The sequence below is a fragment of the Meles meles genome, chromosome 21, assembly GCF_922984935.1.
Source record: "Meles meles chromosome 21, mMelMel3.1 paternal haplotype, whole genome shotgun sequence".
Lineage (NCBI taxonomy): Eukaryota > Metazoa > Chordata > Mammalia > Carnivora > Mustelidae > Meles > Meles meles.
The window spans coordinates 10,159,006-10,172,658 of NC_060086.1; the positions used below are offsets into that span (position 1 = coordinate 10,159,006).

A 13,653-nucleotide genomic window follows, 5' to 3' on the forward strand; every position below is an offset into this window, starting at 1 on the left:
TTGGCTTTCTCCCTTTCCAAATCAGTGACTCCCTTCTCCAACAGTGAGAAACTCCTGAAACCATTTAGTGGTAATATATTTACCTATTTGATCAATCCCCCTTTATGTAACTAACCTTTATTCCATCCCTTACCACTCATGTATGCCCCCACCATACTACCTGGGTTCTAAACACTGTACTTGGGCTCCTTCAGACCAACCTCTGTGTGGGCACCCTTCTCATCTAGCTTGGGCTCCCACACCCATGCCAGCCTGCTTTTCCATGTGGACACCCTCCCCACCCCACTCAGTCTCTAACTTGGAGTCACTGTGACTCTTCTCTGCCCCTGACCCCAGCATGGGGCTGCCCACCTGGCTGTGCCCCACCGATGGCATTAGGACTAAATTATCTGGAAAGGAAAGGCAAAGGAAGAGGCCAGGAAAGAAGATAGAGGGGGCTGGAGGGGAGGGGAAAAATAGAAAGAATTCTATGCAGCTCCTCATACCAACTGAAATGGACAAATGCTTTTAGCCTTCCTGCCAAGTCAAATGGCCAATCAACCACCTCTGATTCAATGTTCATTCTGTCAGGACAGTTGTGAGCTGAGGTTGGAACACAAAGAGAAAGCGCGTCCTCTGGGGAACAGAATATCAGGACAGATGAGATGAAAACTAATCATATAATACTAAGTGCCTCAATGGAGAGTTAGAAAAAAACATGTGCTCCAAAACCTGTAGAATTAAATTGTGAATATACCTTCTGGCCAATGGGCAAAGTCACAGTGGATTAACTCTCTTATCTTCATATATCACATTGGAGTTCTGAACGAGCTCCTCCCACCCAGCGACTGTGATGTCAAAACAGTCACTGGCTCTCACTCATCGTTCTACAGATTCCCTTTTAATGTGCATAAAACCATCAGTTTAGTCTTTTGTAAAGCGATGTTGATAGACTTGCTCAGTGTGATATTTAATGTAGCATATTCAAAGTAAGACCTGTGATAGAAATATCACTCCCATAGTCATGACAATAATTCTAATTTTCATTAAAGTAGGTTGATAAAATTGTTGAGAAAGTTTTATTCTTGATCAGGGGAACAGATGATACTAACTGGGGGTAGTCTGTGTGAACCAGACAGGCTGAGTCTACATCGCTGGCACTTATTAGTCACCTCTTTCACTCTCCACAATACAGAATGCTCCACACAGACACCAAAAAAGCTAAGTGAATGTATGGAAGCCCTAGTCATCTGTCATGGGCAGTAGATGTGGGCCATCTTCATTTCTGGGTTTACTCACAAAGGAAATTGAGGTCTCTGGTGATCTGGGATACAACTTCTTGGAGAACAAAGGAGAGGTCCATAGGGAAAGTCATGCTCCAGTTACATTCCCATCTCTTGGCTCAGCCTTGAGAACAATGGGTTTTTCTGGTTGAATTAACCCTTGAACATTTAATTTCATGGGGATCTGCAACAGTTAAACAAGCATATGAGAACCAACAAATAAAACCCTGCCAACAATAGAAGCAAAGGAGGCAATATACATGAAGGACAATAATGCATTACAAACATATAAATATTATTATTAGATTCATCTATCTCTGATTTTTTAAAATACTCTGTAAGCTGTCAAGTCTGGAGCATGAAAGCTTTCATCCGTCACTCATTCAACAGATGATCTATTGTTACTTACTCTGTATGAGGCGGGAGATACATTCATCTTAACTGGTGTTCTTCTTTTATTTTAATTTTAAGCAAACAGAATGAGTGTTTAACGTTTAAAATAGATTCTTAGCCATTATGGCAACAATATTGAAAAGTGCCAGAGTTAATTTTCTATACGTTGGCTCCTGAGTGTTTATTGCACATTTTGTTGTATGGACATCCACACTGTTAAACACCCTGTCACCTCTCTCATGGAAACATCCATTCATGATGACAGATTGGGATGGGAAGGAAGCACAGCCTGACAGGAGCCAGGCTTGCAGAAGGTAGAGCCACATACCCAAGATGGCCTGGACCCTGGGAGTCCTTCACATCATGCAGACATGCTTCACACCAGATTCTCAACTTTGCCTGCCCTTGAGAATCTTGAGGTTACCTCTAAAGCCACACTCTGGGTGAATTAGGTTAGAGTTTCTGAGATGACCTGGGCATCACAAACCCACTGATTTCCCAAACCCACTGATTCCCACATATAATGAGGGTTTGAGAACTTCGGTCACCAGAGTGTCTGTAAGTTGTGGTGGGCTCTAACTTGTAGTTAGAACTACAATTTATTCAAATGTCACATCATAACTATCACTGCAGGTCATGACTGTGCACAACTTGGTCCCTTCTTTTCCGTGGACTTAAAAGAAATTTAAAATACTGCTCAAGGTCATCAGTCTGTGTATAATGATGTCACATGAACTGTACTGACCATGTGACCCTTATGGTTGGGTGGTCATAAACCACAGATATGGCACTCAGGAAGTGAAGGGCCTTTGAATGTCACAGATGGCTTCAAATAGATACTCTGGCTGATAGAACAAATTACTAGGTATAAATGTGTACACACACACACACACACACACACACACAGAGCTCTATTCCATATCCCTTAGTTAAAAAAAATACAATAAAACATTCTTTTTGCAGAAAGTGCTCTCTCTGACCTGTGTTTCTTTACAAGGTTTGAAAGAGAAGTTCTGAAGGACTCTGACAAGGGCAAGTTTCATGTTCATGATCGCAAACCTCATCCCAATGCAGTTTCGGGGTCCAGTTCCAAAAGGCAGGTATGTATAAGGATTTATGCTGTCCTTGTTCTTCTTGCTGAACCTGGTTCCACAACACAAGTTGGAAACAAGTGAGGAAACATAAAAACCACAAGAGCTACATATTTGGGGGTCTCAACCAGGAGTACATAGGAAATTTGATGGGCTGGTTACAGAAGTCCTGCTATGATACTCTGCTGTGGTCGTTGCTACAGGTCATTGGATATCCCTTCCCCTATGGGGACATTCAGTCTTGTTGAAGAGATGGGATGAATGCTTTTGAAAAGATGTATCTTAAACACTCGAATTATATTCAACGTGGTGAGATGTTCACCCTCTGAAAGGCAAGAAATGCGCCTGATTGAAGGAAATGTAGGATCTCACCTACACTGACTGACATTGGTCTTATATCCATAGAGAAAGAAAGCAGGACAAATGTCTCCCATGATTTACATTGTTATTTTTTTCCTTTACCTCCTGCTAGGACCACCCCAACTGATTTTCAGATGATTTACATAGGCATGTGATATGACTCCACTATAATCGTACTCTTAGTTATGAATAATCACTCTAATTACTGAGTTTTTGTCTACCTGCCCCACAAAGCTATAAATTCCTTAAAGGTTAGAACTACATTTTATTCACAATTCATTCCTCCATATTTATATCAATGAAAAGTGATAATGGCATTGTGGTGAGGTACTATTTAAAACTCACTATATTATAGAGAAGATACTAGAATGTTAACTGTTGATATGCTTTAATGTAATACGGAAAACAGATAAGGAATTATAACAGTGCATGGATGGAGCAGCTGATTTGGGTTGGTGTTTGTTGGGCAGGTGATGGGCACAGATAGATTCATGTAAAGTATTTCATAGACTCGTGTCTATAGAATATGCTTGTGCATGTGTCAAAATTCTCCACAATAGGGGCACCTGCATGGGTCAGTTGGTTAACCATCTGCTTTCAGCGCAGGTCATAATCCCAGAGTCCTCGGATCAAGCCCCATGTTGGGCTCCCTGCTCAGTGGGGAACCTGCTTCTCCCTCTCCCTCTGTCCCTTCTCCCATTTGTGCTCATATTCCCTCTCTCTCACTCAAATAAATAAAATCTTTTTTTAAAGATTTTATTTATTTATTTTACAGAGAGAGAGGCACAGTGAAAGGGAACACAAGCAGGGGGAGTGAGAGAGGGAGAAGCAGGCTTCTCACTGAGCAGGGAGCCAGGCATGAGGCTGGATCCCAGGACCCTAAGATCATGACCTGAGCCGAAGGCAGCTGCTTAATGATGAGCCACCCAGGCACCATCAAATAAATAAAATCTTTAATAAAATTATCCATAACAGACATTTTTAATACATGGATTGCATACTGCCTGGCACAGTCCCTGACACACAGATAAGCTCTTCCTCTCGTGACTGAATGAGTCACAGACAAGTACCAGGAGTGCTCCCTGGTCTTCCTTCCAGAAGCTACAGGAGAGGGAACTGCTGAGCCTCTGGGAACCATCAGGTCTCCTGGTACAGAAAGCAGATGACTTGGTCACTTTGAGATCTTTCAGCAAGTACTGTGTGTGGATGCATTGCTAGCACTAGGGACGCCGTGCAACAGGACAAGGGCTCTGCCATCAGGGAGCTTAGGGAGAGGGGCTAAACGTCTAGATTGTGCTCCCCAATACAAAAAACGGGAAAGCACGGACTGTAGCAGAATTCAAGCTGCACCCAAAGCCAGACTCTGCTCTGGATCATCAGAAGAGAAAGCTCAAGACCCCTCCAAGGAGGATGTTTCAGACAGCTACAGAACAGATGAGTTTGCTCTGGATGAACCCTAGATACAGAGCGAGGTGGGAGCTGGCACAGGACTGCAGCCACAGACAGCACAGGCCTGTGTGTCTATGTCCTTCTGAGGCTGTTCCTCCTGTCAGGGACGTGAACCATCAGCTCCACAGCCTCTGCTCTCACACTACAGCTAGCAGAAATGGTGGCCTAGGGTTGCAAAGATGGAATGTGAGAATATGAGGAGTAAATTCAGACAGCTAGAGAGTGCAGAAAAACTTAAAGGAAAAAAAGTCCCATTCTCTTTTTTTTAAAGATTTTTTTAACTTTTTTTATTTGACAGACAGAGATCACAAGGAGTCAGAGAGGCAGGCAGACAGAGGGAGAGGAGGAAGCAGGCTCCCCATTGAGCAGAGAGCCCAATGCAGGGCTTCATCCCAGGACCCTTGGACTATGACCCAAGCCAAAGGCAGAGGCTTAATCCACTGACCCACCTAGGCACCCCAAAAAAGTCCCATTGTCTTAAAAAGGATAACAGTAATGTATATTATGGTATATGCATAATCACAAACACAAATATATTATGTTGCTTATAGCTTACTGTTACGTCAAATAAGTAGTTCAAAAAATATATAATGCCATTGTATATAGGGACCAGATCTTCTTTACAAAGATCTGGTCCCTATATACAATGGAATATTATGGCTCCATCAGAAAGGATGAATACCCTACTTTTGTATCAACATGGATGGGACTGGAGGAGGTTATGCTGATGAAATAAGTCAAGGAGAGAAAATCAACTATATGGTTTCACTTACTTGTGGAGCATAAGGAATAACATAGAGTACATTAGGAAAAGGAAAGGAAAAGTGAACTGGGAAAATCTGAGAGGGAGATGAACCATGAGAGACAGTGGACTCTGAAAAACAAACAGAGTTTTGGAGGGGATGGGGGGGTAGTTAGGTGAGCCTGGTGGTGGGCATTAAGGAGGGCACGTATTGCATGGAGCACTGGGTGTGGTGCATAAACAATGAATCTTGGAACACTAAAAAAAAATCTAAATTTTAAAAAAGTATATATATATATATATATATATATATATATATATATATATAATGCCATCCTTTTATTAATCTGTATGCAGCCACTTTGGAGAACAGTGTGGAGATTCCTCAAGATATTAAAAATAGAGCTTCCCTATGACCCTGCAATTGCACTACTGGGTATTTACCCCAAAGATACAAATGTAGTGAAAAGAAGAGCCATCTGTACCCCAATGTTTATAGCAGCAATGGCCACGGTTGACAAACTGTGGAAAGAACTAAGATGCCCTTCAACGGACAAATGGATAAGGAAGATGTGGTCCATATACACGATGGAGTATTATGCCTCCATCAGAAAGGATAAATACTCAACTTTTGTAGCAACATGGACAGGACAGGAAGAGATTATGCTGAGTGAAATAAGTCAAGCAGAGAGAGTCAAGTATCATATGGTTTCACTTATTTGTGGAGCATAACAAAGAACATGGAGGACATGGGGAGATGGAGAGGAGAAGGGAGTTGAGGGAAATTGGAAGGGGAGGTGAACCATGAGAGACTATGGACTCTGAAAAACAACCTGAGGGTTTTGAAGGGGTGGAGGTTGGGAGGTTGGGGAACCAGGTGGTGGGTCATAGGGAGAGCACATATTGCATGGAGCACTGGGTGTGGTGCAAAAACAATGAATACTGCTACACTGAAAAGAAATTTTTAAAAAAGTGAAAAAAATTATTTAAAAAAATATCCACAAGGACATATATCATATGATTAATAATGATGTATGTGACTGTTGATGACATTAATCTTCTTTTTTCTCAACTAGAGTTTGCAAAATTTTGACAATGATCATCTTGTAATAAAAAATACTTCTAAAAGAGGAGTAGTCAAGATGGCGGAGATGTAGCAGGCTGAGACTACATCAGGTAGCAGGAGATCAGCTTGATAGCTTATCTAAACATTGCAAACACCTACAAATTCAACGGGAGATCGATGAGAAGAACAGCAATTCTAGAAACAGAAAATCAACCACTTTCTGAAAGGTAGGACTGGCGGAGAAGTGAATCTAAAACGACGGGAAGATAGACCGCGGTGGGAGGGGCTGGCTCCTGGCAAGCGGCGGAGCAATGGACCACAAAATCAGGACTTTTAAAAGTCTGTTCCACTGAGGGACATTGCTCCAGAGGCTAAACCGGGGTGAAGCCCACGCAGGGTCAGCATGCCCCCAGGTCCCGCAGGGTCACAGAAGGATCAGGGGTGTTGGAGTGTCACAGAGCTTGCAGGTGTTAGAATGGAGAAGCCGGCTACAGAGACAGAACTGAGGACTAAACTCTCAGCTCAGGGTTACCTTGAACCGGTCACAGGCTGGGTGAGCTCGGAGCGCGGCTGGATGCTGGGGATACGGGACTGATTGGGTGCTGTCCTCTGGGGGTGCACTGAGGAGTGGGGCCCTGGGCTCTCAGCTCCTCTGGGTCAGAGACTGGGAGCCGCCATTTTCAATCCCGTCCTCCGGAACTCTACGGAAAGCGTTCAGGGAACAGAAGCTCCCGAAAGCGAACCAGAGTGGATTACTTAGGCCGGCCCCCAGTAAGGACGGTGCAATTCCGCCTCGGGAAAAGACACTTGAGAGTCACTACAACAGGCCTCTACCCCAGAAGATCAACAAAATATCCAGCCAGGACGAAGTTCATCTACCAAGGAAAGCAGGTTCAATACCTAGGACAGCAGCGGAATTCCAGAGGAGGAGAAAGCAAAGCAGGAAACTCATGGCTTTCTCCCCATGATTCTTAGTCTTGCGGTTAATTCAATATTTTTTTCAATTTTTTTTCTTTTTTCTTCTTCTGCTAAATTTTTTAAAACTTTTACCCTTTTCTTTTTTAACGTTTTTTGACTAGTTTATCTAAAATATATTTTTTCTTTCTTTTTTATATTTTTTCTTTATTTGTTTTTTTTAAATTTTTTTTCTGAACCTCTTTTTATCCCCTTTCTCCCCCCCACAATTTGGGGTCTCTTCTGATTTGGGTACAGCGCATTTTTCTGGGGTCTTTAACACCCTATTACTATTCTATTTCATCCTTCATATCCTCTTATCTGGACAAAATGACAAGGCGGAAAAAATCACCACAAACAAAAGAACAAGAATCAGTACCAAAGGCTAGGGACCTAATCAACACAGACATTGGTAATATGTCAGATCAAGAGTTCAGAATGACGATTCTGAAGGTTCTAGCTGGGCTCGAAAAAGGCATGGAAGATATTAGAGAAACCCTCTCTGGAGATATAAAAGCCCTTTCTGGAGAAATAAAAGAACTAAAATCTAACCAAGTTGAAATCAAAAAAGCTATTAATGAGGTGCAATCAAAAATGGAGGCTCTCACTGCTAGGATCAATGAGGCAGAAGAAAGAATTACTGATACAGAAGACCAAATGACAGAGAATAAAGAAGCTGAGCAAAAGAGGGACAAACAGCTACTGGACCATGAGGAGAGAATTCGAGAGATAAGTGACACCATGAGACAAAACAACATTAGAATAATTGGGATTCCAGAAGAAGAAGAAAGAGAGAGGGGGAGCAGAAGGTCTATTGGAGAGAATTTCCCTAATATGGCAAAGGGAACAAGCATCAAAATCCAGGAGGTGCAGAGAACCCCCCTCAAAATCAACAAGAATAGGTCCACACTCCGTCACCTAACAGGAAAATTTACAAGTCTTAGTGACAAAGAGAAAATCCTGAAAGCAGCCCGGGAAAAGAAGTCTGTAACATACAATGGTAAAAATATTAGATTGGCAGCAGACTTATCCACAGAGACCTGGCAGGCCAGAAAGAGCTGGCATGATATATTCAGAGCATTAAACGAGAAAAGCATGCATCCAAGAATACTATATCCAGCTAGACTATCATTGAAAATAGAAGGAGAGATAAAAAGCTTCCAGGACAAATAAAAACTGAAAGAATTTGCAAACACCAAACGAGCACTACAGGAAATATTGAAAGGGTCCTCTAAGCAAAGAGAGAGCCTAAAAGTAGTAGATCAGAAAGGTACAGAGATAATATACAGTAACAGTCACCTTACTGGCAATACAATGGCACTAAATTCATATCTCTCAATAGTTACCCTGAATGTTAATGGGCTAAACGCCCCAATCAAAAGACACAGGGTATCAGAATGGATAAAAAAAAAAAAAAACCCATCTATATGTTGCCTACGAGAAACTCATTTTAGACGCAAAGACACCTCCAGATTTAAAGTGAGGGGGTGGAAAACAATTTACCATGCTAATGGGCATCAGAAGAGAGCTGGGGTGGCAATCCTTATATCAGATCAATTAGATTATCAGCCAAAGACTATAATAAGAGATGAGGAAGGACACTATATCCTACTCAAATGGTCTCTCCAACAAGAAGATCTAACAATTTTAAATATCTATGCCCCTAATGTGGGAGCAACCAGCTATATAAATCAATTAATAACAAAATCAAAGAAACACATCAACAATAATACAATAATAGTAGGGGACTTTAACACTCCCCTCACTGAAATGGACAGATCATCCAAGCAAAAGATCAACAAGGAAATAAAGGCCTTAAATGACACACTGGACCAGATGGACATCACAGATCTATTCAGAACATTTCATCCCAAAGCAACAGAATACACATTCTTCTCTAGTGCACATGGAACATTCTCCAGATTGGATCACATCCTGGGTCACAAATAAGGTCTCAACCGGTATCAAAAGATTAGGATCATTCCCAGCATATTTTCAGACCACAATGCTATGAAGCTAGAACTCAATCACAAGAGGAAAGCTGGAAAGAACCCAAATACATGGAGACTAAACAGCATCCTTCTAAAGAATGAATGGGTCAACCAGGAAATTAAAGAAGAATTGAAAAAATTCATGGAAACAAATGATAATGAAAACACAACGGTTCAAAATCTGTGGGACACAGCAAAGGCAGTCCTGAGAGGAAAATATATAGCGGTACAAGCCTTTTTCAAGAAACAAGAAAGGTCTCAAGTACACAACCTAACCCTACACGTAAAGGAGCTGGAGAAAGAACAAGAAAGAAACCCTAAACCAAGCAGGAGAAGAGAAATCATAAAGATCAGAGCAGAAATCAATGAAATAGAAACCAAAAAAACAATAGGAAAAATCAATGAAACTAGGAGCTGGTTCTTTGAAAGAATCAATAAGATTGATAAACCCCTGGCCAGACTCATCAAAAAGAAAAGAGAAAGGACCCAAACAAATAAAATCATGAATGAAAGAGGAGAGATCACAACTAACACCAAAGAAATACAGACAATTATAAGAACATACTATGAGCAACTCTACACCAACAAATTTGACAATCTGGAAGAAATGGATGCATTCCTAGAGACATATAAACTACCACAACTGAACCAGGAAGAAATAGAAAACCTGAACAGGCCCATAGCCACTAAGGAGATTTAAACAGTCATCAAAAATCTCCAAACAAACAAAAGCCCAGGGCCAGACAGTTTCCCAGGGGAATTCTACCAAAAATTTAAAGAAGAATTAACTCCTATTGTCCTGAAACTGTTCCAAAAAATAGAAATGGAAGGAACTACCCTATGACCCAGCAATTGCACTACTGGGTATTTACACTAAAGATACAAACATAGTGATCCGAAGGGGCACGTGTACCCGAATGTTTATAGCAGCAATGTCTACAATAGCCAAACTATGGAAAGAACCTAGATGTCCATCAACAGATGAATGGATAAAGAAGATGTGGTATATATACACAATGGAATACTATGCAGCCATCAAAAGAAATGAAATCATGCCATTTGCGACGACGTGGATGGAACTAAAGCGTATCATGCTTAGTGAAAACTTCCAAACTCATTTTATGAGGCCAGCATCACCTTGATCCCGAAACCAGACAAGGATCCCACCAAAAAAGAGAACTACAGACCAATATTCTTGATGAACACAGATGCAAAAATTCTCACCAAAATACTAGCCAATAGGACTTAACAGTACCTTAAAAGGATTATTCACCATGACCCAGCGGGATTTATTCCAGGGCTGCAAGTTTGGTTCAACATCCGCAAATCAATCAATGTGATACAACACATTAATAAAAGAAAGAACAAGAACCATATGATACTCTCAATAGATGCTGAAAAAGCATTTGACAAAGTACAGCATCCCTTCCTGATCAAAACTCTTCAAAGTGTAGGGATAGAGGGCACATACCTCAATATTATCAAAGCCATCTATGAAAAACCCACCGCAAATATCATTCTCAATGGAGAAAAACTGAAAGCTTTTCCATTAAGGTCAGGAACACGGCAGGGATGTCCATTATCACCACTGCTATTCAACATAGTACTAGAAGTCCTAGCCTCAGCAATCAGAAAACAAAAGGAAATTAAAGGCATCCAAATCAGCAAAGAAGAAGTCAATTATCACTCCTCGCAGATGATATGATACTATATGTGGAAAACCCAAAAGACTCCACTCCAAAACTGCTAGAACTTGTCCAGGAATTCAGTAAAGTGTCAGGATATAAAATCAATGCACAGAAATCAGTTGCATTTCTGTCCACCAACAACAAGACAGAAGAAAGAGAAATTAAGGAGTCAATCCCATTTACAATTGCACCCAAAACTATAAGATACCTAGGAATAAACCTAACCAAAGAGGCTAAGAATCTATATGCAGAAAACTATAAAGTACTCATGAAAGAAATTGAGGAAGACACAAAGACATGGAAAAATGTTCCATGCTCCTGGATTGTAAGAATAAATATTGTGAAAATGTCTATGCTACCTAAAGCAATCTACACATTTAATGCAATCCCTATCAAACTACCATCCATTTTTTTCAAAGAAATGGAACAAATAATCCTAAAATTTATATGGAACCAGAAAAGACCTCGAATAGCCAAAGGAATATTGAAAAAGAAAGAAAAAGTTGGTGGCATCACAATTCCGGACTTCAAGGTCTATTACAAAGCTGTCATCATCAAGACAGCATGGTACTGGCACAAAAACAGACACACAGATCAATGGAACAGAATAGACCCTCAACTCTATGGTCAACTAATCTTCGACAAAGCAAGAAAGAATGTCCAATGGAAAAAAAGACAGCCTCTTCAATAAATGGTGCTGGGAAAATTGGACAGCCACATGCAGAAAATGAAATTGGACCACTTCCTTACGCCACACACGAAAATAGACTCCAAATGGATGAAGGACCTCAATGTGAGAAAGGAATCCATCAAAATCCTTGAGGAGAATACAGGAAGCAACCTCTTCAACTTCAGCCATAGCAACATCCTCCTAGGAACATCGCCAAAGGCAAGGGAAGCAAGGGCAAAAATGAACTATTGGGATTTCATCAAGATCAAAAGCTTTTGCACAGGAAAGGAAACAGTTAACAAAACCAAAAGACAACTGACAGAATGGGAGAAGATATTTGCAAATGACATATCAGATAAAGGGCTAGTGTCCAAAATCTATAAGGAACTTAGCAAACTCAACACCCAAAGAACAAACAATCCAATCAAGAAATGGGCAGAGGACATGAACAGACATTTCTGCAAAGAAGACATCCAGATGGCCAACAGACCCATGAAAAAGTGCTCCACGTCACTCGGCATCAGGGAAATACAAATCAAAACCACAATGAGATATCACCTCACACCAGTAGAATGGCTAAAATTAACAAGTCAGGAAATGACAGATGCTGGCGAGGATGCGGAGAAAGGGAAACCCTCCTCCACTGTTGGTGGGAATGCAAGCTGGTGCAACCACTCTGGAAAACAGCATGGAGGTTCCTCAAAATGTTGAAAATAGAACTACCCTATGACCCAGCAATTGCACTACTGGGTATTTACCCTAAAGATACAAACATAGTGATCCGAAGGGGCACGTGCACCCGAATGTTTATAGCAGCAATGTCTACAATAGCCAAACTATGGAAAGAACCTAGATGTCCATCAACAGATGAATGGATAAAGAAGAGGTGGTATATATACACAATGGAATACTATGCAGCCATCAAAAGAAATGAAATCTTGCCATTTGTGAAGATATGGATGGAATCCATGGGTATCATGCTTAGTGAAATAAGTCAATCGGAGAAAGACAACTATCATATGATCTCCCTGATATGAGGACGTGGAGATGCAACATGGGAGGTTAGGGGGATAGGAGAAGAATAAATGAAACAATATGGGATTAGGAGGGAGACAAACCATAAAGTGACTGTTAATCTCACAAAACAAACTGGGGGTTGCTGGGGGGAGGTGGGGTTGGGAGAGGGGGAGGGGGTTATGGACATTGGGGAGAGTATGTGCTATGGTGAGTGCTGTGAAGTGTGTAAACCTGGCGATTCACAGACCTGTACCCCTGGGGATAAAAATACATTATATGTTAACAATGAATACTGTTACGCTGAAAAAAATAAATAAAATGGAAAAAAATACATTATATGTTTGTAAAAAAAAAAAAAAGAAAGGATGAATACCCAACTTTTGTAGCAACATGGACGGGACTGGAAGAGATTATGCTGAGTGAAATAAGTCAAGCAGAGAGAGTCAGGTTTCATATGGTTTCACTTATTTGTGGAGCATAACAAATGACATGGAGGACATGGGGAGATGGAGAGGAGAAGGAAGTTGAGGGAAATTGGAAGGGGAGGCGATCCATAAGAGACTATGGACTCTGAAAAACAACCTGAGGGTTTTGAAGGGGTGGGGGGTGGGAGGTTGGGGGAACCAGGTGGTGGGTAATAGGGAGGACACGTATTGCATGGAGCACTGGGTGTTGTGCAAAAACAATGAATACTGTTACGCTGAAGAAATAAATAAGCAAACAAACAAATAAATAAATAATTTAAAATAAAAAAAAATAAAAAAGAAAACAACAGTTAGATGTCCAAAAATGTTAGATTGTTTTGGATCATAATGTTTTAGTTTTAAATATGGCATTTCTTTTTGTGTTATGTCATTGATAGTTGGCAAGATTATCTTTTACACGTCACCCACATGCACTCACACACACACACACACACACCCCATAGCACACCCCCACACACGCAGAGCTGCATATATGCATGGAAAAT

The 13,653-nt window shown here is 41.0% G+C and overlaps 1 protein-coding gene across 1 annotated transcript in view; it reads right to left on the minus strand.

The window, feature by feature from the left end:
• Positions 1 to 1,031: 1,031 nt before the first annotated feature.
• The window catches only part of LOC123933456 (cytochrome P450 3A12-like), a 48,393-nt gene continuing 35,771 nt past the window's right edge, over positions 1,032 to 13,653 (minus strand). Inside the window, exons 12-13 of the mRNA XM_045992642.1 lie at positions 2,636 to 2,798; positions 1,032 to 1,446 (exon numbers count right to left, since the gene is read on the minus strand). Coding sequence (XP_045848598.1) covers positions 1,351 to 1,446; positions 2,636 to 2,798 — 259 coding nt within the window. The 3' untranslated portion in view covers positions 1,032 to 1,350. The remainder of the gene's footprint in view (positions 1,447 to 2,635; positions 2,799 to 13,653) is intronic.